The 27,034-nt window shown below is 36.5% G+C and overlaps 2 protein-coding genes across 9 annotated transcripts in view; both read right to left on the reverse strand.

Annotated features, from left to right (window-relative positions):
* RCSD1 (RCSD domain containing 1) overlaps positions 1-27,034 on the reverse strand; it is a 501,912-nt gene that overhangs the window by 353,500 nt on the left and 121,378 nt on the right. The window lies entirely within an intron of this gene.
* Positions 1-27,034, reverse strand: part of POU2F1 (POU class 2 homeobox 1) — a 180,200-nt gene that overhangs the window by 81,712 nt on the left and 71,454 nt on the right. The window contains exon 2 of one of the 5 annotated variants that reach the window (XM_005663134.4): positions 15,244-15,344. The exons of 3 other annotated variants lie outside the window; for them this stretch is intronic. Coding sequence is in view for 1 of the 2 variants with exons in the window: in XM_085020911.1 (XP_084877037.1) it covers positions 1,851-1,878 (28 nt within the window). In the remaining variant the exon portion in view is untranslated. Of the gene's footprint in view, positions 1-1,850; positions 2,129-15,243; positions 15,345-27,034 lie in introns of all 5 variants that reach the window. One more of the 5 variants, XM_085020911.1, reaches the window with a different exon arrangement.

A 27,034-nucleotide genomic window follows, 5' to 3' on the forward strand; every position in this document is an offset into this window, starting at 1 on the left:
TGAAAGCAAACTAAGGTTTGAAAGGAACAGGTGTACAACTTAGTAAAAATCAGCTTTCTGAATGACTTAACCAAAGTCTTAGGAAAGTCAACAAAAATCACAACAAATGTAACAGAATATACCACTGAGCATACATGCTGCTCAATGCTTGCTTTAGAATGTATCTTAAAAGAAAGTAGGGGGAAAAAAATGATGAACCAGTTAACATTCATAAGAAGGGTAATAATTTTTCCACATACCATAGAAACAAAGCTGTAGTATATAATTCTTAACAAGTCATGACCTTGTATAATTCATATCCTGATTTTCACATCTCTAAATTAAAATTTATTTCACAAGTATTTTATGTCAATCTTCTAAGCACTTTCTATTAAAACTGTCAAAAGCTTCAAAGACATTTAACAAAATTATTTCATGTACACAAAAATAAATAAATAAAACCAAATTTTGATTTACTGCATGAGTGTTGTACAATGGAATGGAAGAATGTTTAAATGATATTTACTGTTAACTGAAAATAACAGAATTAGAATAAACTTCTAATTCTAAAATATAATGCTAAAAATATTCAAAAAGGTACTTTCCTTCCTTGAGTTCCCAACTTAGTAGATGTAAAAGAGTAAATATAATTAAGTTATTTTTTGATATTTGTAGTTTTTTCTCTCTGGACACAGTGAACTGACTGAGTCTATCACACAGTCTACAAGTTGCTCTTAGATTGAATTCTTGACATCAGTTTGTTATTTTAGTCATTCACCCTTTTAACAGGGTTTTTAATCATATGAATATTACTACTATGAGATTAGTCCATGCCTTCTGCCTAAAAATGCAAACACTTTCAGAACTATCATTTTATTTTATCCTGAGCAACTGTGATGGTGATGGGGGTAGCCTCGATTTTTCAAGTGGGAAAAATTACATACAGGAAAAAAAAATTATTTGCAAAGGTTTTAAAACTAAGATATCATAGTCCTTATCATCACCATATCATCAGAGGTGACCAGAGGAACCCAAAGAGGTTTCAACAATTTCACATACAAACAGAAAAAACTCAACATAAACTATGGCAACATGAGTCACGTCCCTCTAAAAACCAAAGTGTTCAATTAATTTTATTTAAAATTTTAATCACCAGTTTATACATTCAAACCACATAACTTTTCCCCCCAAAGTCTTGATCTATAGAAAAAACTCTAAAAACAGGTTTTCCAGCACTTAAAAATTGTTTCCTAAAGAACAAAAGTTGGTTTTTAAAAATAAAAAAAGGCTAGTATTTGCCAAAATTTGAAAACAGTTAATAGTTTCTAAAATTTGGAAACTGAAACAGTCCTATTGCAGTAACCACTCCGATTACCCTCTGCATTAGTATTTATGGGAAATAAATATGACTCTATCTTATGCACTATGGCTCTGTCTTATTTTTCACTAGGCACTTTTGGTTTGTATATAAGATATTTACATTTTGTATGCAAAATATTTTTTGTTAAGATGTACATATTATTTAGGTACACTTTATACCTTGTTTCAGATTTAGACTGTTTTTAGAACTACATGAAATGCTCTCATCAGAAATTTCCAAAAAGAAAAATGTCCTTCATTCAAGATGAACTCTAAATCTACACTATTTACTGAAAATATCCTCTGAACCAGAAGAGCTAGTGGTAGGGAGGGACCTACTGCAAATTCAAGCATGCTTGTGCTTTGCAAATGCTTTCCTCCTTCCCGGCTCAATCCACTTCTCCCCCTTCGCCCAATAGGTTGCATATGCGATTAAGCATTTATGCATAGTCAACCCCACACATGCTATTTCCATATTAAAGCTTATAAGAAAGAACTGTGCTGGTACCCACCTAGAACATAGTCACTGCAGTCCAGCATTGCTGTGAAATCTTCTAGAGGTTCAGACAGTCCAAAGCAAGGAAGAAAACAGGTAGCGGTTTGGGGTGGGGGAAAGAAGGTACTACTATTTCTAACAAATCTACACTATATTCTTAAGAGAACAAGGGTGGGAGGTGGAAAGTGGATTAGGGGGAGAAGCAAAACACAACTTCAGTTACACCATAGCAATCTTCAACTGAATAAGGAAACTTCAGTTGCTCAGAGTTTTAGTCTCTCCTACCAGCTAGGACTGACATTGTCAAGGCAACTGAAGCATGAAAAGTTCCCCTTTTTGTAATAAAATAGAAACAAAGATTGCAGCTGGCAGTTTCCATAATGAAGCTTAATCAGTATGCGCGTGATTAGGGCCTTATGCAAATCTCTCCTCGTTAGCACAGCAGCCAGCACTTTGAAGTCCACGAACAATTCATTTACAGAATACACTGAAAGCACCCCCTGCATAATTTAAATCATTGCATAAATATTTATCAGTCCATTTGCATATTAATTGGCAGTGCATGAAGGGAAAAATTATCTCCTGAGTGCCAGCATAATAATTAGGAGGATAAAATGAGACTTCTTCCAATGGTCTGGCTTCTTGGACCTAACTTGAGATAGTACCAGGGGAGAAGGGAGGGACAGGAGACAGAGTTCTGTTAAAATGCCACTGAAATGACACGTACAAATTAGAAACAACTCTACAGACTTAAGCACCTTTAATCTTATTCCTGCTGGCAACAATGACTTCAGTAATAAGAGGATTTGCAAAAAGCTTTCTACACAATCCAAATAATCCCAAGGAAACAATTAGCAAGGTAGAAGCAGAACACAGGGCTGTCAAGATGGTGCTAGCCTAGTGATAGGGAATTTTCCAAATATTAACATACACTGTCAGGGGAAAATCCTACTTTAAATCAAGGCACCAGTATAAATCCAGAAGCAGTGTAGGATCTATAACATTATCTTCAAGAGTATGAAAATTTTATCATCTACAAATACTTTTATACAACCAAACTAACAAAACAGATGAGCTGAATGCCACATAGCATGTACTGTCCTTCCCCCATCGAAATGAATGTAAAGTGTAAGACAGTTTGTTATTTATAGCATCAATCAAAAAAAAAAAAAAGGGCCATGCAAATAGTGGAATTACTTAGTATTTTCAAGTAAATTTCACTTAGTGGATATAAATCTATATATTTAGAATTCTTACAAAGGAATATATTTATCTATTTGAAGTGAATTTACAAGGTAAAACATCAACTCCCCAATTTTTTAGGCATTACCACATGAAAACATTCCAATGTAATCATCATAGACAATTTAGAAGATTTATAAAAACCCCATGAAATAGTCATCTATTACCCCCTGTTTAAATAAAAGTAAGGAAACTGAGGCACAGACAGCTAAAGTATCTTATATTAATGTCATATGCATAATTTGGTATCAGGATTTAAAACTAGATTTGCTAACCTTAAAATTGGACCTCTTGGCTACTATTACACCTACGGACAAGTTACACATTTAGGGAACTAGTGGTCACAGGGGGTTGAATTAAGTAGACTAAAACACTAAAACACTAAAACAGTTTATTTTCAGTTACTAAAACACTAAAACAGTTTATTTTCAGTTGGTAAGGAACCAATAATTGGTGACAACAATTTTGTGTTTAAAAGTCAGGTGTGGGCGTTTCCACCGTGGCATAGTGGAAACGGACCCAACTAGGAATGATGAGGTTGCAGGTTCTATCCCTGGCCTTGCTCAATGGGTTATGGATCCGGTATTGCCATGAGCTGTGGTGTAGGCAGCAGATGCAGCTCAAATCTGGCATTGCTTGCAGCTGTGGTGTAGGCTGGCAGCCATAGCTCTGATTAGACCCCCTAGCCTGGGACCCTCCATATGCCAAGGGTGTGGCCCTAAAAAGACAAAGGACAAAAATAGAATAGAATAGAAATAGAATAGAATAGAATAGAATAGAATAGAATAGAATACAATAGAATAGAATACAATAGAATAAAAGTCAAGTGTGTATAGATACACAGAAGAGTGCACTAGATTTGAGGAGAGTTCTTAAGGGCATTATCTCATTAATAACTGCTTTTATTTAGAACTAATCTTGAAGCACGCCAAGCGTCTGATATTTAAAAGTATATATGGACCTTTTCCCAACGTTAAGGATGAAATTAAAGTCAACATGCATATGAAGAAATGAAAGACAAGAAATCTTTAAGAGCCCTTCAAAAGGATTTCCTTGCAAGTCAGTAACTTTGCTGGGAACAGAACCAAACACCCTGCTTAACTTTTAGATCAGCATTCTGTTACACTGCTAGTTTTTCTATGTTTTACAGAACCACAAGATCCTTATGAGAGGGTTTCAGGGAGAAAGGTAACACTGCCATATAGTACCTGTGAGACTTTCCTTCTTTGAAACCTGCTTTTCTCATCCATAAAATGATCTTTCTCATGAGGCTGCTGTGAGGATGATAAAGGTGCTTGTGCTTCTCAGACTAGACCCTAGACTATAGCATGAGGTAGCTGTGGGCCAAGAAGGACATCAAGACACAGGATAAAAATGGCACATCCTTCAAGAACATCAATTTTATTCAATAAACATTCACAGTACTAAAATATATTCCCTTCCCATATCAACTTGTGAAAAGTCTGTATCCTGTAAAGATAGGCTTAAAAGTTATGATTTCAGATCTTCCTTCATTCCCCTTGTTTTCGTCAAGTAACTCTTTGTTTCCCCGAAATCCCACAGCAATGATGATGTCCCTCTCTTTTGTTTTTAACCCATGTACCCTTCACCCAATTTGTCCCACTGATTACATCTTATATAACTAATAATATAATACAACTAACAGTACAAATCCAGGAAATCAGTATAGAGTGTATGTATAGTTCTATGTTATTCTACGGTCACATGTGTAGATTTATGTAACCACCACTGCAATCAAAATATAGAACTAGTTCATTACAAAGAATTCTTGCTGCTACCCTACTGTAGGCATATCCATTCCTCTCCCTCTAGCTATTCCTTGACAATCACTCATCTGTCTCATTGTCATTTGGAGATTATACAAATGGAATCATACAGTACATGATCTTTTGGGGTTGGCAGTTTTACTCACCACAATGGCCTTAAAATCCATTAAATTATTTTGTATATCAATAGTTCATTCTATTTTATTGCTCAACAGAGTATTCCATAGTATGGATGTACCACAGTTCATCTAACCATTCACCTACTGGGGAACTTTTTGGTTGTTTCCAGTCTTTGGTTATGACAAGTAAAGCTGCTATAAACATTCACACATGGGATATACACAGAATCACAAGCTCCACCCTAGGAGAAGGTATTTGCAAAAGACATTATCTGATAAAGGACTCTCATCTATAATATACAAAGTGCATTTATGTACGTATTTTTATGTGGATATAAATTTTTATTTCTCTGAGATAAATGCACAGAAGTGAGACTGCGTGGCCATATGATAAATGTATATTTAGTTTTAAAGAAAACTGCACATATTTTCCAGAATGGCTGTACCATTTGACATTCCCACATTCCTCATACATTGAGGAATTTGCATTTCCTCAATGTATGAGAAACTCAGTTTCTCTAAATATATACCAGCATTTGGTATTGTCACAACTTTTTATTTTAGCTGTTTTAATAGGTATGTACTATTGGTACAACCACTATGGAAAGCGGTATGGAATTTCCTCAGAAAACTAAATATAAAACTACCATATGATCTAGCAATCCCACTCCTGGGCATATATCCAGACAAAACTTTCATTCAAAAAAGACACATGCACCCCTATGTTCACTGTAGCACTACTCACAATAGCCAAGACATGGAAACAACCTAAATGTCCATCGACAAATGAGTGGATTAAGAAGACGTGGCGCATATACACAATGGAATACTACTCAGCCACAAAAAAGAACAAATTAATGCCATTTGCAGCAACATGGATGGAACTAGAGATTTTCATACTAAGTAAAGTAAGTCAGAAAGAAAAAGACACATACCATGTGATACTACTTATATCTGAAATCTAATACATGGCACAAATGAACCTATCTAAAGAAAAGAAACAAACTCATGGGAATGGAGAACAGACTTGTGGTTGATAAGGGGGAAGGGGAGGGAGTGGGATAGACTGGTAGTTTGGGGTCAGTGGATGCAAACTATTGCATTGGGAGTGGATAAGCAATTAGGTCTTGCTATAGATAGAGCACAAGGAACTACATCCAGTCACTTGTGATGGAACATGATGGAGGATAATATGAGAAAAAGAATGTATGTATATGTATAACTGGGTCATTTTGATATACAGCAGAAATTGAACACTGTAAATCAACTATAATAAAAAATTTATAAAAATAGGTATATGTACTGATACCTCAACGGTGATGGTAGTCTTAATCTGCATTTCCTCAGTGGCTTATGGACCACCTTTTGGGAGGGTACTGTTTTTTGCTATCGTTGTTATTAAAGAATAGCTGACTTATGGGGCCAACTTTTTTTTCTTTTTAGGGGCCACAAGTGCAGCATATGGGGGTTTCTCAGGCTAGGGGTCGAATGGGAGCTGCAGCTGCCAGCCTACACCACAGCCACAGAAATCCGAGCTTGTAGGATCCCAGCCACATCTACAACCTATACCACAGCTCACAGCAACACCAGATCCTCAACCCACTGAACAAGTCTGGGGATCAAACCTGTATCCTCACAGATAATAGTCAGGTTTGTAACCCACTGAGCCACAACAAGAAATCTGGGACCAACTTTTCATATGTGTATTTACCATTCACATATTCTCTTCAGTGATATATCTATCTATTCCTTTCTTTTGGATTTTTCTAAAAACCCCCAAACTCATTTTCTAATGGTTTGGTTTCTTAAGGGTTTGTTTTGAGAGTTCTTTATACATTACAGCTATCAAGCCTTTATCAGGTATGTGCTTTGCAAACATTTTTCCTTACTGTGGAGCTTAAATTTTCATCCTTTTAAGAGTGTTGCACACAGCAATTTTTAAATTTTGATTAAGTCCAGCTTATCGAATTTCTTCTTTTATGGTCTGTGTTTTTGGTGTCATGATGTAGAACTGTTCACCAAGACCAATACCTTAAAATTTTTTTCTCTTTTTATTCTATTGTGAGCTTTAAGGTGAAGAGTCCACCGCTCCCCCCCCCCCCAAATCATTCATCAAAAAGACAATCCTTCCTCCGCTGAATTGTTTTTGTACCTTAGTCACAAGTTCACTTGCTGTACTTGTATAGATATTTCTGGGTTTTCTATTCTGTTCCACTGATCAAATGCATTAATGCTTCCACTAATATCCTGAGGCTTTTATTCTTGCAAAGACTGATTCTTCCCACTTTATTCTTTTTCAAAAATTTGTAAGCTTTTCTAATTCTTCTGTATTCCCATATTAATTTTAGAATAATCTTATCTATGAGAAACCTTAGTAGGATTAACAGATACATACTACTATATACAAAATAGACAACAAGGACCTACTGTACAGCGCAGGGAACTGTACTCAATATCTTGTGATAACCAAGAATGTGAATCACTTTGCTGTACAGCAGAAACTAACACAACATTGTAAACCAATTATATTTCAATAAAAAAAATAACATCTTATGGGGATTTTGACAGGAATTGCATTAAACCTGTATATCAAGTGGGGAAAAAATTCATCTTTCCTATGATGAGTCTTCTAATCCATGAACACAGTATATCTTTCTACTTCCCTATATCTACCTTGACTTCCCCCATCAGCATTTTGTAGTTTTCAGTATATAAGTCCTGAATATGTTCTGGTGAATTTAAAACTAAGTATTTCTTTTCTTTCTTTTTTCTTTTTCTTATTTTTATGGCCATACTTGAAGCATTGGATCCCAGGCTAGGAATCAAATTGGAGCTGCAGCTGCTGGCCTACACCACAGCCACAGCAATATAGGATCCAAGTGCATCTGCGACCTACACCACAGCTCACAGGAAGCCAGATCCTTAACCCACTGAGCAAGGCCAGGGATTGAACCCACATTCTAATGGATACTAGTCAGATTCATTACCACTGAGCCACAATGGGAACTCTACTATTTCTTTTTAAGCCATTTTTTAAAGGTAAGGGTGATAGAAACAAATTCTCTTTACTTTCCTCCATCTAAGAATGTCTTGATTTCTCCTTCATTCCTCAAGTATATTTTTCCTGGATATAGAACCTGGGGGTTTTGAGCTCTTTCTGTACTTGAAAAATGTTTTGCCACTGCCTCCTAGCCTCCATGTTTTCTGGTGAGAAACCCACTATCATTAGAATTGTTTTTCCACCACAGGTAAGGTGTCATTTCTCTCTTGCTATTTTCAAAATATTTCCTTTGTCTTTAAGTTTAGATAAGTTTTATGATGATGTGTCTTATAGATTTCTTTGGGTTTATCTTGTTTGGAAGTCGTTCAGCTTCTTGGATCTGTAGGTTTATGTCTTCTCCCAATTTAGCAAGTTTTCAGCCATTATTTCTTCAAATACTTCTCAGTCCTGCCCTCCTCCTCCTCTTCTCTTGTAATCTTCTTTTTGTCACAGTCTTACAGGTACCTGAAGATCTGTTCACTCATTTGGTCTATTTCTCCTCCTTGTTTGGACTGAGTAATTTCTACTGTTCTTTCAAATCACTCTGTCCCCTCCATTCTGCTGTGAGCCTACTCAATAAGTTTTTAATTTCAGTTACTATAGTTTTCCATTCTAAAATTTCCATTTAGTTCTTAATATTTTCTAGTTCTTTAATGAGGCTTTCTGGGTTTTTTTTTGTTGTTTGCTTTTGCTGAGACTTTACATTTTATTTTTTATTTCTTTCCTTTTATTGTTCTAGTAAAGAAATTTCTCATGGAAGTACCTTAAGAAATGATGGGGGAGTTCCCGTCGTGGCGCAGTGGTTAACGAATCCTACTAGGAACCATGAGGTTGCAGGTTCGGTCCCTGCCCTTGCTCAGTGGGTTAACGATCCGGCGTTGCCGTGAGCTGTGGTGTAGGTTGCAGATGCGGCTCGGATCCTGCGTTGCTGTGGCTCTGGCGTAGGCCGGGAGCTACAGTTCCGATTAGACCCCCTAGCCTGGGAACCTCCATATGCCGCAGGAAGCAGCCCAAAGAAATAGCAAAAAAAAAAAAAAGAAATGATGGGAATATGTGAAAAAGAAATAGAAGCCAGCATGAAAGGTCTCTCATTGACTAACTCTGGACAACTTGGGTAAAAATAATAATAATAATAATAAATTATAACCATTGCTCAGAGGAATTCATGAGTCTATGCTGATAGAAATAAATAAACAGGGAGAAGAGAAAATTTTTTCTTACAATAGAATGTCAAGAAAATCAACATTTGGAAACTACCAGAGTAATAATAAGTTCAGTCAAGAAACTAATGCTAAATGTGGTGAGTAAAAATTTGATGACAAAATTTTAGTTTCCCCATAAAATACATGTTAATTACAAAGGGAAGAAGTTAACTTTGCAGTAAAGAGGCTTAGTAAACATCACCTTAATCAAGTTATTTAAGTTAGTATCACCAGTCAAGGGAGACAAATCAAAACTGTGCACCCCCCCACATGAGAATACAACTTCACTTCTGTGATGTTTCTGCCATACATTCACACATAACTTGAATCTAACCATGAAGCACTTTCACATAAGCCCCAATTGAAATACATTCCATAAATGCATTCTTCCACAGTGTCAAAGTGCTGAAGATCAAGGAGAGACTAAGCAACTATTCTAGATGGAAGAACACTAAAGAGACATGACAACTACATGCAATGCACGATCCTGGACTGGAGTTTCTTCTTTGAAGGGTATTTTGTTGAGACAACTAGCAAAATTTGAATATGGTCTATGGATTAGCTGGTAGTAACATATTATTGCGAATTTCCTGAGTTTCATATGTTTGTATCGTGGCTATAGAAGAATGTCCTTATTTGCAGAAATTAAACACTGAAGTATTTGGAAGTGATGGACCATCAAGTCCAGTGACATACCTCAAAGATTCATGGAAAAAGTTATTTGTGTTATTGTGAAACTTTTCTATAAGTCTGAAATCACTTTTAAAGAAAAAGGGAGATACAGCAAAGAGAAAAAAGGGGGGGGGACAGAAAAGAGATCAACAAACCACCATTACTGTTTTATTATTCTAATAATGTCTTGCCTTCCCCATTCCTCAGAAATCTCTTATCACAAGATGCAGATAAACACTGGCAACACTACAATTCTTACGAAATGTACCGATAATCTAGCAACAGAGTGCGCTTGAAACACATTAAACAACATTCTGTTGGACATCTCAAAATATGGAGCATAAGTCCACATTTTAAAACTATATTGCATTAATGGAAGTTTGGATTTATACTCAGGTCTAAGCCCTGGGTATTGAGCAACTTTCCATAGCTGGTATCATATCAGTTATTTATTATCCAAAGAAAGAAAAAGAGTTGGAAATCTGTTATAAGCAAAAATTCTATTAAATATTTTTGAAACAATTTCAGTTAAAGAAAATATTAGAAAATGAATTTTAACTGTGCTATTATGGGTATATTATCATGTTCTTTTAAAACTACTATTTTAGTGGCACTTTAGTGTGTTTTGTTTAACTTTCCTACTTAAGAGACCCTGAGCTAAGGACTTAACATCTGTTATGAGTTAAGACTATATCCTCCCCAAAGATGTTAAAGGCCCAACACCCAGGATCTGTGAATGTGACCATATTTGGGAATAGGGTCTTTGGAGATGATCAAGATAAAGTCATTAAGGTGAGTCCCTGCCCAATACTACTGCTATCCTTTAAAAAAGGGAAAATTTGAGGAGTTCCTGTCGTGGCCCAGTGGTTAACAAATCCGACTAGGAACCATGAGGTTGTAGGTTCGGTCCCTGGCCTTTCTCAGTGGGTTGAGGATCCGACATTGCTGTGAGTTGTGGTGTAGGCTGCAGACACAGCTCGGATCCTGTGTTGCTGTGGCTGTGGCATAGGCCGGCGGCTACAGCTCTGATTAGACCCCTAGCCTGGGAACCTCCATATGCCGCGGGAGTGGCCCTAGAAAAGGCAAAAAGACAAAAAAAAAAAAAAAAAAAAAGGGAAAATTTGAATACAGATACGTACAGAGGGAAGACAAGAAGACAGGCATGGAACAGATTCTCCCTCACAAGCTTTAGAAGGAAACAACACTACAACACCTTTAATCTCAAATTTTCAGCCTCCAGAACCATGAGATAATACATTTCTATTGCTTAAGCCTCCCAATTTGTGCTACTTTATTATAACATCCCTAGGAAACTTAACATTGGAACCTCTGTTTTCTCATTTGAAAAATAGGAATGATTATGCTGTCTCCCAAGGTTGTTCTTAAAGTTAAAATGAGAATATAAGTTATTTTGAAATTATAGGAATTATAAAAATGACAACTATTATTCTGATCTCTTGATATTCAATAAATGCTACTCTCATAATTTTTCTGCTATTACAATAAAAAATTTTAAGTGATGCTCTTTAATATCTCCATGCGTTTTAAGTGAATTTTAATCCATAGGCCAGAAAATTATATTTTGCTGTACATGGTAAGAGCAGAGTTTTAATAATGTTAGGACTAGCTGAATATAGCTAAAGTAGAAGTTGGTTTCCTTTTTCTTCTTTTTCATGTTTTAATTTTTATAACATTTCTTAAGTATAAAGTTTCTCTTTTGAAAACTTAAAAATTCACTTTATTGAGGTATGATTAGCATACAAAAAGTTGTATATTTTTAATGTATACAAGTTTAATGGATATACACTTGATACATTTTTAGATAAATACTCATCTGTGAGACTACAATTAAAGCCATAAACTTATTCTTCGGCTCTAAAATTTCCTTTCACGTTCCTGCCCCACTTTTTTTTTTTTTTTGTCTTTTTTGTGTGTGTGTGTTTTTGTTGTTGTTGTTGTTGTTGTGTTGTTGCTATTTCTTGGGCCGCTCCTTCGGCATATGGAGGTTCCTAGGCTAGGGGTCCAATCGGAGCTGTAGCCACCGGCCTACGCCAGAGCCACAGCAATGCGGGATCTGAGCCGCATCTGCAACCTACACCACAGCCCACGGCAACGCCGGATCATTAACCCACTGAGTGAGGGCAGGGACCGAACCCGCAACCTCATGGTTCCTAGTAGGATTCGTTAACCACTGCGCCACGACGGGAACTCCACTTTTTTTTTTTTTTTGCTTTTTAGGGCTGCACCCATAGCATATGGAGGTTCCCAGGCTAGGGGTCAAATTGGAGCTACAGCAGCTGGCCTATGCCACAGCCACAGCAATGCCAGATCTGAGCCGCATCTGCGACCTACACCACAGCTCATGGCAACATCAGATCCTTAATCCCCTGAGCAAGGCCAGGGATCGAATCCGCAACCTCATAGTTCCTGGTTGGATTCGTTTCTGCTGCGCCACCACGGGAACTCCTCCACCCCACATTTTTTAATTAAAAAATTTTTCTGAGTGTGTGGCAAGAGCACTTAACTAAGATCTACCCTCTTAGCAAAATTTAAAATACATCAAACAGTACTGTCAACTACAGTCTTCTGAAAACTTAAAATCTAACCCTTTCCTCCAAAAAAACACCCACTGATGGCCCTCTTGTCACAAAAAACACTCTTCAGCCATCCCAGGCAGCTGTGTACCAGAGCACTGGAAACAGTCAACAGCACTTGGTTGGCCAAAAGTGGATGACAAAAGAATATGAAGGGTTTAACAAGCTGACCATCCAAACAAAAAGCAAGACAAAATTTTGTGCATAATGCTTTCTTCTCTTTGCTCTACTTCCTGTACTTCCACATTTCTCTGTATATTAAAAATGAATGCATACATGTGCGTGTGTCTAGTATATGCCCAACCAAATAAGAATTCAACGAATGTTAGCTGCTCTGGCTTTCTTAACCTCCATTCCTTCTACTCAGAGGATGATGAGTAGCTAGCTGCAAGCTCATTCTTAGGGTAGCTAAGTAACTTTGTAATCTCATCATAATGTCACAATATCAATAAATTTCATTCTACCTGCATAAACTCCAGTTAGATAAGAATTTAACTAAATAAAATAAAATCTGTCAACATATCTCACCTTTTATAAAGTTCTAACATATGTCTATCCAGAACAGAAAGGTACTAAGCAATCCAATTTATATCATTTCTCATTTTAAATGCTAGAGATTAAAATGCATTTATATTACAATTTTTTGCTATAAGATCTCCATACTACCAGGAACGAAACAGTTATGTGACATGAGCTCTATCTATTATATTTATCTCATTGTCCTGTGCATCCCCATCCTCTTTTGACTAGGCAGGTAAGTGGTGGTTGTAATTTAATGAAAGATTCCTGGGGAAAGGTGATTTTCAGTGGATGAGTCAGGTTTTTAAGGGAAAGATTCTCCTGAACTGGGCAAACTCAAGTATTCTGAGTATTTTACTAAAGAAGAATAATTTTCTTTATACTTTCATCATCACAATTTCATTTAAGATAATAAGCTTTTATTTATCCCAAAGCCAACCAGACACTTGAAATGTCTTAATTTCTAAATAATAGTCTTTGCTTAAATATCAATTTTTTTTCATTAAAGGTGTCAACTATTTTGAAATGTCTCTTTTAAAAATATCTTACGGAGTTTCCGTTGCGGCTCAATGGTAACAAACCCAACTAGTACCCATAAGGAGGTGGGTTTAAGCCATGGCCTCACTCAGTGGGTTAAGGAGCTGGTGTTGCTGTAAGTTGTGGTGTAGGTTGCAGACGTGGTTCGGATCTGGTGTTGCTGTGGCTGTGGGCCAGCAGTGGCAGCTCCAATTCAACTCCTAGCCTGGGAAGTTCCATATGCCACAGGTGTGGCCCTAAAAAACAAAAACAAAAAACGAAAAAAAGGAAAATAATCATTGTTTTCTATTTGTTTGTTTTGGGCCACAGCATGCAGAGGCTTGATGTGGAATCTCAGTTTCCAGACCTGTAGTGGTGAAAGCACAGAGTCTTAACTACTAGACCAGGGAACTCCCTAAAATAATGACTGATGATCAACCAAGTAAAAACATGGAGACAAATGTTCAGTCACCCTAAATATACCTTTGGATTTGCTCAAATTAGATTGCTTTAGTTTAAACATATGTTTATAATATATAAGTATTATATAAATACCTTTTTTTGAGTGGTAATAAGATCTACACCTTTAAATTACATTATAAAATAGCTAATATGATTTCTATAGTTAAAATCATTAGAGGGGAAGATACGGTTTTATGATTTCTCCACACTGCATCAATATGTCTCTGAAATACTTGGATTTTTGGATGGGTGACTCAAGAAATAATTCTATAAGCAGTATCAGTTAATGTGGGATAGGTTGGATTTATGTCTAAATTTTAATTCCAAAAATAAATAGTTTAGTAATGGGCTTTGAAATCAGATAAAACTGTGTTTAAATTCCAGCTCTAAGTTACTCAACCATATGACTCTTTCAAAGCCTCAGTTTCCTCATTTGCAAAACAGGTACAATAATACGCCTAAGGGTTCTCTTCAGTTTTGAACAAAATGTATCCAAAAGCTTCAACAACATCTAGAAGTTAATTAATGATTGTTAATACTGTTATTTAATAGATTAAATATTTTATGTAGAATAAATGAAACCATTTCATCTCTGTGGCAAAACTAACATTTTTCAGTTATACAAAAGGAAAATCCACATGAAATGTCACTACGGTTTATTTATTCCCTTATGCATGTTAATTTATAATTAAGGTACATAAAAAATAAGAATTTTTAAAAGGCGCTAGACTAGGAGTCTCATTTTGATCTAGATTTCGATCTCAGCTCTACACTGGCTAGCTGAACTTCCTTAAACAAGTTGCTTGATCTCTCTAATATTTACTCTGTAAAACGTAGGTTACAATATTTTGATTACTAGATTTTATAAAACCATTATTTACAAAATGCTTCTATTAAACTACCACATAAGGATTATTACTAATTATTAACTATTACTATTATCACAATAAAGATGACACTTAACAAGTACCTTATTTGCATTAATTTCACAACTTTTTCAAAAGAAATCAGAGCCTAATCTAAGTACCAGGGCCAATCCTAAACTAGTTTCCGTTGTTGGCTAGGGCACAGGCATTCTATGCATAGCTCTATTACACCAGTAAATACCAAACAAATTTCAGAGTTAAAAATGAAATACAGATATATTTCATAAGTCATTCTCATGGTCATTCCACAAAATTAAAGGCAATCATTATAACACCTGGATTTATCAGAGGCCACTAAATTAATAGCTTTCATTAGCAGAAAATATTTACCAGGTACAGAAAGACTGCATTCTTTCTCTGATTTGATTCACTGAAAACTGAGAGTAGTTTGGTAATTAAAAAGGCAGGAAAGCTCTTCTTACTTTTCCAGTCTATGAATACAAAAAGAGAAAAAGGCAAGACTGAGTAAGCTGTATAAAATAACCTAACACTTTAAGGGGGAACAATCAGAAACAGTGGGGAACACTGGACTACCCCTCAAGGTATGGCAAGCTGCCTAAACATAAAGTGATTAGGGACAGGCATTTCTCATGAGCCTACTTCCTCATCTACAAAATGGGGAGCTAGCACCTGCCCTTACATGAGGAACCTGGAAGGAAATCAGAAAGTCCTTGGAAAATGTGTCATAAGGCGGTATTCTTTTATGAAGCTAGATAAAATAGCCTACTTAGTATTTTCTTTAAAGGGTATATATTTCACTAACCTTAAAAAAAAAAAAAAAAAGGACTCCCAAATCCAACATTAACCTCCCCCCAAAGTGATAAGTATCTACTTCAATTGGCTATACCACACAGAGAAGACAGACCTAGATATAGATGGACATAGATTGTTTTCACTGTATTTGGGGAAAAGGTGTGAAATTACACCTTGTCTTTAGAAAATGAGAAAGGTTAATACTTGGCATACACAAGTGTGTAAATTTACCATCACACTCTGCCACGAGGCTTCAGAACCCTGAACAGTAGTTTTATGTAGCCTTAACAGATGAAGAGGAGTTGGTAAGTGCACTGATCTACCTCTACTGCAGCTTTGTTTGAATTAGTACAACTAATTAGTATAATTGGTATAAATTAGTATAACTGATTGAGTAGTATAACATTAATGAAAACCATGTAGGTTTTACATAACTGTACTCAATGTTCAGTCACTAGCCTGAGTAATTTTCTCTATACATTCAGTGATATTCCTAACTACTTCATAAAACTTTGAACCAAGAGCTAATCAAGTTCAATGGTGCAAACAAAATCAAACTATCCTCTTAAATTTTTATTTAATTATTTAATTTTTTGGCTGCACCTGTGGCATATGGAAGTTTCCAGGTCAGGATCGAGTCTAAGCCATAGCTGTGGCAACACCGGATCCTTAACCCACTGTGCCAGGCCAGGGATCCCACCCATACCGCCAGAGAGGAAGCTCCTCAAACTATTTTTTTTAAGGATGGCAGGTCAGCATATGGAAGTTCCCAGGCTAGGGGTCAAATCAGAGCTATAGCTGCAGGCCTACGCCAAAACCATGGCAACTCAGAATCCAAGCTGAATCTGTGACCTACACCACAGCTCATAGCAATGCTGGTTCCTTAACCCACTGAGCAGAGCCAGGGATCAAACCTATATCTTCATGGATGCTGGTCGGGTTGGTTTCCACTGAGCCACAAGGGGAACTCCCCAAACTATTCTTTTAAAAAGGAATTGTTTTGAAAGAGAAGGGATTCACAGAAGCCATTAATACTTGAAAATAGGGATCAACATTAAAATTCGACCACAATTTCCCAACAGTGGTCAAAAATCTACTAAGACATTTTATTATGTTACATAACTGAAAAGAAACTGAATTTTTTATCCCCTTAAAAAAAAGTTCTCTTCCTTAAAAAAACTTAAAAAGTTCAGTGTGATCTGAACTTTTCTTGCGGTGCAGCAGGTTAAGAATCCAGTAATGTCACTGCAGTGGCTTCAGTCACTACTATGCCATGGGTTTGATCACTGGCCCAGGAACTTTCACATGCTGTGGGCATGGCCAAAAAAACCCCCCAAAAAACCCACATCTGATCTGTATATACTTTAACTTCTTTAAGAGGATTTTAAAATTGTTAAATTGTTAAGAGGATATACCTAAAACAAAAAACAAAACAGAACCACACTGACAACTAAATACGCAAAACAAATACTGCCTTTAGCACACCCATCAATCCTCCAGAGCAGGAACTATGATGAATAAGGAAACTCCACCCACTCTTCCTTTAAACCAATGAGATGGTTACAAACTTGACAAACTCCTTCTGGTAGTCCACCAGATTCTCACTCCTTTGAAATTTCCCCACCTTAAACTGAATGCAAATATGCCAGGTGTGGCCCTTAGAAAAGTAATCCTGCTGGTCCCTATTTGAGTTTCCATAGAAACAGGCACAGCTAGTAATGTCAAAGAGGTTGTGTACTGGCCTCCTACTGGCTTAAAAAGTTTCAGTATCCATTAGGTGAAATAACAATTAGGGTATCTTAGTAAAGAACAAATAAAAAAAAATCCATTTTTACTTGAAACATTAAGCAAAATAATAAAAAGTATTTATTTTCTTCTAGTCCAAAAGTAGCTTTCAGCCTAGCAGCAGCAAGTAATGTGTCTGAAAAATTACAAGATGTCAATTACCAAATGGTAACCCCTCTTTTACTAAAGAAATATATATGTGCAACTGCAGCATATGGAAGTTCCTGGGCCAGGGTATCAAACCCATGCCTCTGCAGGGAACTGAGTCACTGCAGTCTGATCCATAACCCACTGTGCCACAGCAGGAACTCTTAAGGAAATATATCTTATGAGAGTATTCCCTGTAGGTCACTTAATGTAATAACCAAAATCCAGAGAGAAACAATATTAAGTCTAATCTAAATAGTAGTAAATACAGTGTTATATTTTCCCTAAATAAATTCGATATGACTCTTCCTTGGTTTCATTAAATGTTTTTATAGCAGTGATTCTCAAAGGGCAGTACCTAGATGAGCATCCTCAGGAAACTGTTAGAAATGTAAATTTTCAGCCTCCCACCCCAGACCTACTGAATCAAAAACTCTGGGGGTGGGAGGTCCAGTGATCTGCTTTCAACCCTCCAGAAGATTTCAATGCATGCTGAAATTTGAGAACCACTGACTTACAGTGTCAAACCTCAGAGGAGGCTGAAATATGAAACAGAAAATTCAAACCCTTGGAACTAAGTTAAGACATAGTAACAAAATACAATGTAAAGGAGACCTCAATGGCCTCCTGAAATAAATCTGTTGACTAGTATTTCATTGTCTAAAAGACATGCAGAGATTAACAGTAGTTCATCATGTCTGTCCTTCCTATATATGTTAAGCACAAAAAGAAAGTCAGAAGTGTTTGTTCCTGATTACTCAAGAAGAGGAGGGTCCTTGCACATAAGACATTCAATCCATCGCCATTCACAGTCCATTAACAATCACAACCCATTTCCAACCACTGCGGTCTTCAAGCACAAAGCAGCAAACCTAACCATTTATTACTTTATAAAAAAGAGAATAATCATTTTTCCAAAATAGAAAATACATCTGTAGGGATGAACCCGAAGTTTGAGTCATAAATTTTAATATTCCTCACTACAGCTGGCCCTCCTTATTTGTGGGTTTTGCATCCACAGATTCAACCAACCAACATAAATAAAAACAAAAAATTTTTTTTGATGGTCGTACCTGAGGCATATGGAAGTTCCCAGGCCAGGGAGTGAATCCAAGCTGCACCTGTGACCTATGCCACAAATGCAGCAACACAGGATCCTTTAACCCACTGTGCCGGGCCAGGGATCAAACTATGCCTCTGCAATGACCTGAGTTGCTACAGTCAGATTCTTAACCCACTGAGCCACAGCAGGAATTACAAAAATATTTTTTAGGATTCCAGAAAGTTCCAAAAAAATCAAAACCTGAATTTGCCACTTGGTGGCAACTATTTACATGGCATTTGCATTGTATTTAAACAGCATTTACATTGTACTAGATATTATAAGTAATCAAAAGATGATTTAAAGTACTATATGGGAGGATGTGTGTAGTTATATGCAAATACTGTGCCCTTATACAATGGACTCGAGCACCCTTGCATACAGTATCCACCAGGGTCCTAAAACCAATCTCCCCAATGCCCAGGGATGACTGTGCTTGTAAGAAAAAAATTTTTAAGAAATATACGTGGATGTAGTTCAACTATCCTAGTATCTAACACATCACAAATCATACACTCCAAAATACTCTTTTCATTTTTCTATTAATTTCTATATACCCATTTAAAATTCCTTCCCTATTTCCTTGAAGACAATGGGCAGCACTTCCAAAAACAAAAAAACAAAAACAAACAAACAAAACCCCAGCCCAAGTAGTAACATTAAAGTGACCAGAGAGGTACAATGGAGAAAAATCACTGGGTAAATCAAATGTCCCATATGCTATTAGCACTGATGAATTCAAGTCAACTGAACAGTTTTTAAGTTCATAATTTAAAATAAATTTCTAAATACCTACAGTATTACACCTGCAAAATGTACCTTTAAAATCTTATTTTAAGTGAATTGAAGACCAGTCACAATTTACAAAAAATAAAAATAAATCCAGGAAATTCAAAAGAGAGTATCTGTTTACTTACGATCAAGATTATTTTTTGATCTGTTTTGATAAGAAATATGCTGAAACTTACTTGACTTTGGAACAAGGGGCAGGAAATGAAAAAAAATACATTTGACCTGTTTTTTCTTGCTTGTTATTTTTTCTCTTTTTTTCTTTTTTTGTCCTTTTTTTTCAGGGCCGCACCTGCAGCATATGGAGATTCCCAAGCTAGGGGTTGAATCGGAGCTGCAGCCGCTGCCCTAAACCACAGCCACAGCAATGCCAGATCTGAGCCGTGTATGTGACCTACAACCAGAGCTCACAACCCACTGAGCAAGGCCAAGGATCAAACCTGTGGCAGGAACTCCCTGCTTGTCATTTTCTTAAGTTAGAAAATACTTGAATTATAAGAACATTTTAATTTAAATACTCAAGAAGCATTTTTTACTTATGGGATAAATTCAAATCTCAATTTCTAAGCCTAACTTATTTCCAGCAATTGCTATTCTTTTGGAAAATGAAACATAAAGAAAACAAATCCTAAGGTCATCACTATTGTCATATAACTATTTTTCCTTATTTTTGGGGGGATTTTTTAAAAATTGAAGTGTAGTTGATTCAAAATGTTGTGTTTGGGAGTTCCCCTTGTGGTGCAGTGGAAACGAATCCAACTAGTATCTATGAGGAAGGGGGGATCTGGTGTTCCCTGAGCTGTGGTGTAGGTGGCAGAAACTGCTTGGATTTGGCATTGCTGTGGCTGTGGCACAGGCCAGCAGCTATAGCTCCAATTTGAGCCCTAGCCTGGAAACTTCCATATGCCGCCAATGCAGCCCTAAAACCAAAACCAAACCAAACCAAACCAAACCAAAACCAAAATGTTGGGTTAGGTTCAAGTGTAAAATGATCCAGTTTTACGGACACACACGCACACACCTTTTTTCAGATTCTTTTTCATTACAGGTTACAAGATATTGAGTATAATTTCCTTTTTTTAAAATCAAAGTGTTAATACAGAATAAAGTTAAGGAGAAAACTGATTCACAGGCTCCTCTTTCTCTTTATTAAATATTGGTATTTTTTAGGGCCCATCCTTTGTCCACTTCTCACTATACAGTGATTGCCAAAGTACTGTCTTTGTGCCACTATTGGGCCAGAACTGATCCAAAAAATGTCAATTTCACTGATTCTGATGTCTGATTGCAAGCTGCACACTAGTGGCGCATGCTGGCTGCCATTCCAACTCTCTCACTTGGATAAGGGCAATGACATTCAGTTCAAGGGAAAGACATGAATGATTCATTTCATTCCCCTAGCTAGTGATTTGTATCCCAGGATTGTAATCAATTCTGGCTGAAGAAATCAAGGAACCTTTCTGAGATAGTTATTCTCACTCTGAATATAGAGAGTTAAGTGGCTACTCTCCTTTCTCTGGACATGAGCAAGGAAGCATATTGTCCTGGTTGCTGCTGGAAGCTGTTTTGCAACCTTAAGGGAAAGAATCTGAGGACACAAAAATGAAAAGAACCCAGTCCTACCATCCTTGAAGTTTCTGCCCTCTTCATCATGTGAACCAAGTCAGTTCCCCTGTGTTTAAGCTGTTTCAGTTTCCACCATCTGAAGCTGAAAGCAACCTACCAATAACATATATATGCACATTATTAAGAGTTACTAATTTGATGTACACAAATTTTATAGAGCCATCAGATTTTACTAAGGATTATTTCAGCTAATGTGTCATTGCCACATTATGTTCAGCAACTCTGAAAAATCCTAATATATGTGTACATGATGGACAAGCTGGAATTTCAAAAATTTGGTTTTGTTATTTGTACACAACCTTTCAGTCTCCATTATTCTTTCCTGTTTTGTGTATCAATTTAGTTATATACTTGCATATTTGCACCAAAATTTCTAGCTTATAATTTTCCAAAAATTAGCCTTCATGATAAGAAGTCAATGAAGTCCAAACAGTCCCCATATTTCACAAGACAGTGCTTTGCATATAAATGGGAATCTGCTAGATGACTTACATAATTTTATTTTCATCTATAGTTATAGGCATACACATGCATATAGAGAAAGGACTAGTCGGTTTACACTAAATGGTTAGTATTTAGTACACACATCTCTATTTTTCTCTCAATTAACAAACATTTTTTAGTTGAATTCTTTACTTTCACAATATATTTGGCTGACTCCCAAGAATATGACCATCTACTTTTACTTAACTACCCAAATAAAAACTAAAGGAATACAAAGCTGTTTTGTTAACTTGTTGCAAAAAAACTTCCTAAAAGAACTTTTTCTGCTTCAGATAAGGAAGGACTGAGATGAACCAGTTAGGTTCTTAAAACTAGGTTAAACAGAGAAAATTATAGGAAAGGTCAAAACAAGTAAAAGTTGGGCAGGAATGGCAATACTGGTTTACAACATAAGATTTTGTTACAATGAGAGAAAGTTCTGTAATTAAAGAAGAAACAAGCAAACACAAAAGAAGATTTTCAAATAAAACACTTAGGTTGCAGAGCTCCTCTGTGGCTCAGCAGGTTAAAGACCCAGTGCTGTCACTGCTGAGGCTCAGGTCACTGCTGTGCCACAGGTTCCATCCCTGGCCCTGGAAATTCTACAGGCTGGGAGTGTAGCCAAAAAGAAAAAACAAACAATATAAGCCAAACAAAAAAGCTTAGGTTGCTTAGGAAAAACAAAAAACAAAACTGGATTATTTTAACCACCTCTCCATTTGCCTGAATTTAAGTCTCATTTTACCTGAATGCAAAAAGGCTATTGGAGGAACTGACAAGATATGGTCCTTCCTATGAGTCTTGACTGATATCTAGTTCCTTCAGTATGGTAACTCTTTGTCAACTTGTGACAACTGTGCATAAAATTTCTATGTGTATGGTTTGTTTTGAGACAAAATTAAAACATTAAAGATTATTTTATTATTTCATTTTTGGCTGCCATCCAGTATACAGAGTTCCCAGCCCAGGGATCAGATTTGAGCAGAGGTTTGCTCCCCAGCCTGGCTACAGCAATGCAGGATCTTTTAACCCACTGTGCTGGGCTGGGGATCAAACTTGCATCCTGGCACTGCAGAGATGCCACCAGTCCCACTGTGGTACAGTGGAAACTCTGATTTTTTTTTTTTGTCTTTTTGTCTTTTTTGTTGTTGTTGTTGTTGCTATTTCTTGGGCCGCTCCCACGGCATATGGAGGTTCCCAGGCTATGGGTTGAATCGGAGCTGTAGCCACCGGCCTATGCCAGAGCCACAGCAACGCGGGATCCGAGCCACGTCTGCAACCTACAGCACAGCTCACGGCAACGCCGGATCATTAACCCACTGAGCAAGGGCAGGGACCGAACCCACAACCTCATGGTTCCTAGTCGGATTCGTTAACCACTGCGCTACCACAGGAACTCCGAAACTCTGATTTTTTAATATATGGCAGCCACTACAGACCCTTTTTGAACTCTAGTAGAAAACAGTAATTCTAGAATATACCTCTATCATAGATTCTGCTCAACTCATATTCAAACTAACTCACCAGATAATTTACAACAAAAAATTCACAAGGACCCTGAAGGACTTCCCCAGTCAATGTGGTAGAGAAAAAGGCCATTTACAATCCATTCACATCAAACACTAAGCAACTTATTCAGCAGAAAGCCATTAAAAGAAATATTTTACTTCAATTTTGGCATCTGAAGTTGTATTCATACTCCACAAAAATAATGGCAGAAATTTCTGAAGCCCAAGATGAAAATCCTAAAGCCATTAACCCACCAGCAGATGACTATTAACCCTGTTTACACAGTGTCAACAGTAAACCCAAAGTACACTGCAAGTGCCATTAACTTTCAAAATGGAAAGTCAATATAAAAATTCCAAGCATTAAGTAGGGTACATTTTAGCTAAATCAGAACAAGATCCAGTCTTGAATTAGCATATAGTCTATATTGTAATTCTTCCTTCTCATATAATAGATATCACAAAAGACACTAGAAAGATAGAAGAAAAAACAATCTACTTGACTTGAGCCCATAAGAAGCCTCAACAGCTCTGTCTCTACAGTCTAGCAGCACTAAGAGAAAATTAAGGTAACAAGTATTTGGGAGTGTGTGCACATGTGTATATATACACACACAATTTTCTAACACGAATTTGAGAGAAAACAAGCAGGACAGTGGAACAGACATGCCATATATCAGGAGCTCCAAGCCAACAGCACTTAAATAGGGGTAGCCAGACTTCATTTTGCTCACGAGGAAGGGACAAGAACCCCCAGAGGAATATCACTCAGATAATCTACTCCCCCAGACTCTTTAGGAGATAAAATAAAGCTATTAAAATTCTCTATTCTCCAAACAAAATGAAAAGACAGCCCACAGAATGGGAGAAAATATTTGCAAATGAAGCGACTGACAAGGGCTTAATCTCCAAAATTTATAAACACCTTCTGCAGCTCAATACCAAAAAAACCGAAACAACCCTATCAAAAAATGGGGCAGAGATCTAAATAGACAATTCTCCAAAGAAGACATACAGATGGCCAAAAAACACATGAAAAGATGTTCAACATCAGTAATTATTAGAGAAATGCAAATCAAAACCACTATGAGGTACTACCTCACACCAGCCAGAATGGCCATCATCAAAAAGTCTACAAACAATAAATGCTAGAGAGGGTGTGGTGAAAAGGGAAACTTATTACATTGTTGGTGGGAATGTAAGTTGGTGCAACCACTGTGGAAAACGGTATGGAGATTCCTCAGAAAACTAAAAACAGAATTACCTCAGAAATAGAATAAATAAAATAAAATAAAATAAATATTCTAAAATATTATAAAATAGAATTATAAAATATTATAAAATATAAATATAAAATTCTATTATAAAATAGAATAAAATAAAAAATAGAATTCCTCAGAAAACTAAAAATAGAATTACCCTTTGATCTAGGAATCCCACTCCTGGGCACCTATCCAGAGAAAACCATGACTCGAAAAGATACATGTACTCCAATGTTCACTGTAGCCCTATATACAACAGCCAAGACATGGAAACAACCTAAATGCCCATCGACAGAGGAATGGATAAAGGTGTAGTACATATACACAATGGAATATTACTCAGCCATTAAAAGAAAGAAATAATGGCATTTGCAGCAACATGGATGGACCTAAAAATTATGCTAAGGGAAGTCAGTCAGACAATGAGACACCAACATCATATGCTATCGCTTACATGTGGAATCTAAAAAAAAGACACAACGAATTTTTTTGCAGAACAGACACTCACAAACTTTGAAAAACTTATGGTTTCCAAAGGAGACAGGTTGGGGGTGAGGGGATGGGCTGGGGGTTTAGGACAGAAATGCTATAAAATTGGGTTGTGATGATCATTGCACAACTATAAATGTAATTAAATGCACTGAGTTAAAAGAAAAATCTCTATTCTAAGCTGGAATTTACCATTAAACAGATTTTATTTTCACTTTAGAAAAATTTTCCAACAATATGTTAATATGCTATAAAAGAGAATGTTATGCTTAGTGTGAAAGAGAGAAGCACCTAGAACCTCTTCCCACCTTTATTTAAAAAACTTAAAAAAAAAAGTATTGTATCATAGACTACCCTTTATACAAACAATCTCCTTATACTTAGAGGCTATCAACATCAAGACATCTCATCATAATGGCTGAGCCCCTTCTTAAAAACATACCTTTTGTTTGTACTAATTTTCATACTTAGAGAAAAATCAAATGGGGAGATGAAGAGTATGGGCCATTAAAGAAAACAGAAGTGGCAAAACTAATCATAACATAATCAGCTTGTGCACACTACTAAACCTTCTCCAAGGTTTTCCCTTATCATTTAATAAGTATAGCGTAAGCACCATCATCCTCTAGATTTAGAATCAAATCTAGGTAAAAGATAATTTTTATTTCTTGGTTCTTACAAATAGCAAAGGATAAAAATCTTTGAGTTCTTGAACAGAGAGAAATGTTAGTGACAATCAGTTCAATCCCTTCATTGTACAAACTAGGAAACTGTGTACAAGGTCGCATAATTTATTTCAGGACACGTTGTGAGTTACGGCACAGCTGAAATTCAGATTCATTTTCTGATTCTTAGTCGATGTAAGCACTCTTCAAATTGACCACCTCCTTTTTGCAAAAATATTTTCCAACAATTTTATAAAGTCACTTTTAAAAGTGATCAATGTCATGTCATCTTTTTAAGTATGCCAACTACTGGTCATTATTCTCTAAGGATCATTTTATTTTATTTATTTATTTATTTTTTTGTCTTTTTACTATTTCTTGGGCTGCTCCCACGGCATACGGAGGTTCCCAGGCTAGGGGTCGAATCGGAGCTGTAGCCACCAGCCTACGCCAGAGCCACAGCAACGCGGGATCCGAGCCACGTCTGCAACCTACAGCACAGCTCACGGCAACGCCGGATCGTTAACCCACTGAGCAAGGGCAGGGATCGAACCCGCAACCTCATGGTTCCTAGTCGGATTCGTTAACCACTGCGCCACGACGGGAACTCCTAAGGATCATTTTAGAATGTGTTTATATGTTAATTCATTCTTTCATTCACTCAACAAATAATCTAAAAAATTATTAGGTATAGGGCTCTATACTCTTTTTCATGAGGCCAGAAAGATCAACCTGACGTGATTCTGACCCTGAAATGCTTTATTAGATGAAAAGCTAGAACAGTCATTAGAAATCTATAATCTGAGTAAAAGCTAAGAAATGTTTTTACTTTTTGTAAAAAAGGTACAACATATGCATATTTCAATTCAAAAGATAAAATGTAATTTTCATGAAATTTTAAGGATTCCTTTCCTATGTTGAAAACCTGTAAGAAATTAGATCTTAAGAAAAGGAAAAAAAGGAGTTCCTGTTGTGGTGCAGCAGAAATGAATCTGACTAGGAACCATGAGGCTGCAGGTTCAATCCCTGGCCTCACTCAGTGGGTTAGGGATCCAGCATTGCCATTAGCTGTGGCGTAGGTCACAGACACGGCTGGGATCTTCCATGGCTGTGGCTGTGGTGTAGGCCAGCAGCCACAACTCCAATTGGACCCTTAGCCTGGGAACCTCCATATGCCATGAGTGTGGCCCTAAAAATAAATAAATAGATAAATAAATAATAAAATAAAAGATATTTATGGAATAAAGTTTATTCTAAAAAATAGATTCCATACTTAATTCTGTAACACAATTTGGGGTTTCAAGTACTGCCTTTTAAGTTTTATACCAAAGACACTATGATCCTTTGTCATTATCTCATCTTCCTATGTTAAAACCTAGATTTATAACTCAACTTAGTTCCACTGGTTGAATACAGAATAGGGTAAAAATGAGGGTAATTTAGAACATCTGCATCAGTAAAGATAGTAATTTAAGCTATGACAATCTGATGTGATTTTCACACCATCATAAA

Source organism: Sus scrofa, chromosome 4 (genome assembly GCF_054392235.1).
Source record: "Sus scrofa isolate SSC_HxYL_T2T_F1_AM1 chromosome 4, Sscrofa_HxYL_maternal_Yorkshire_Landrace_v2.0, whole genome shotgun sequence".
NCBI classification, from domain to species: domain Eukaryota; kingdom Metazoa; phylum Chordata; class Mammalia; order Artiodactyla; family Suidae; genus Sus; species Sus scrofa.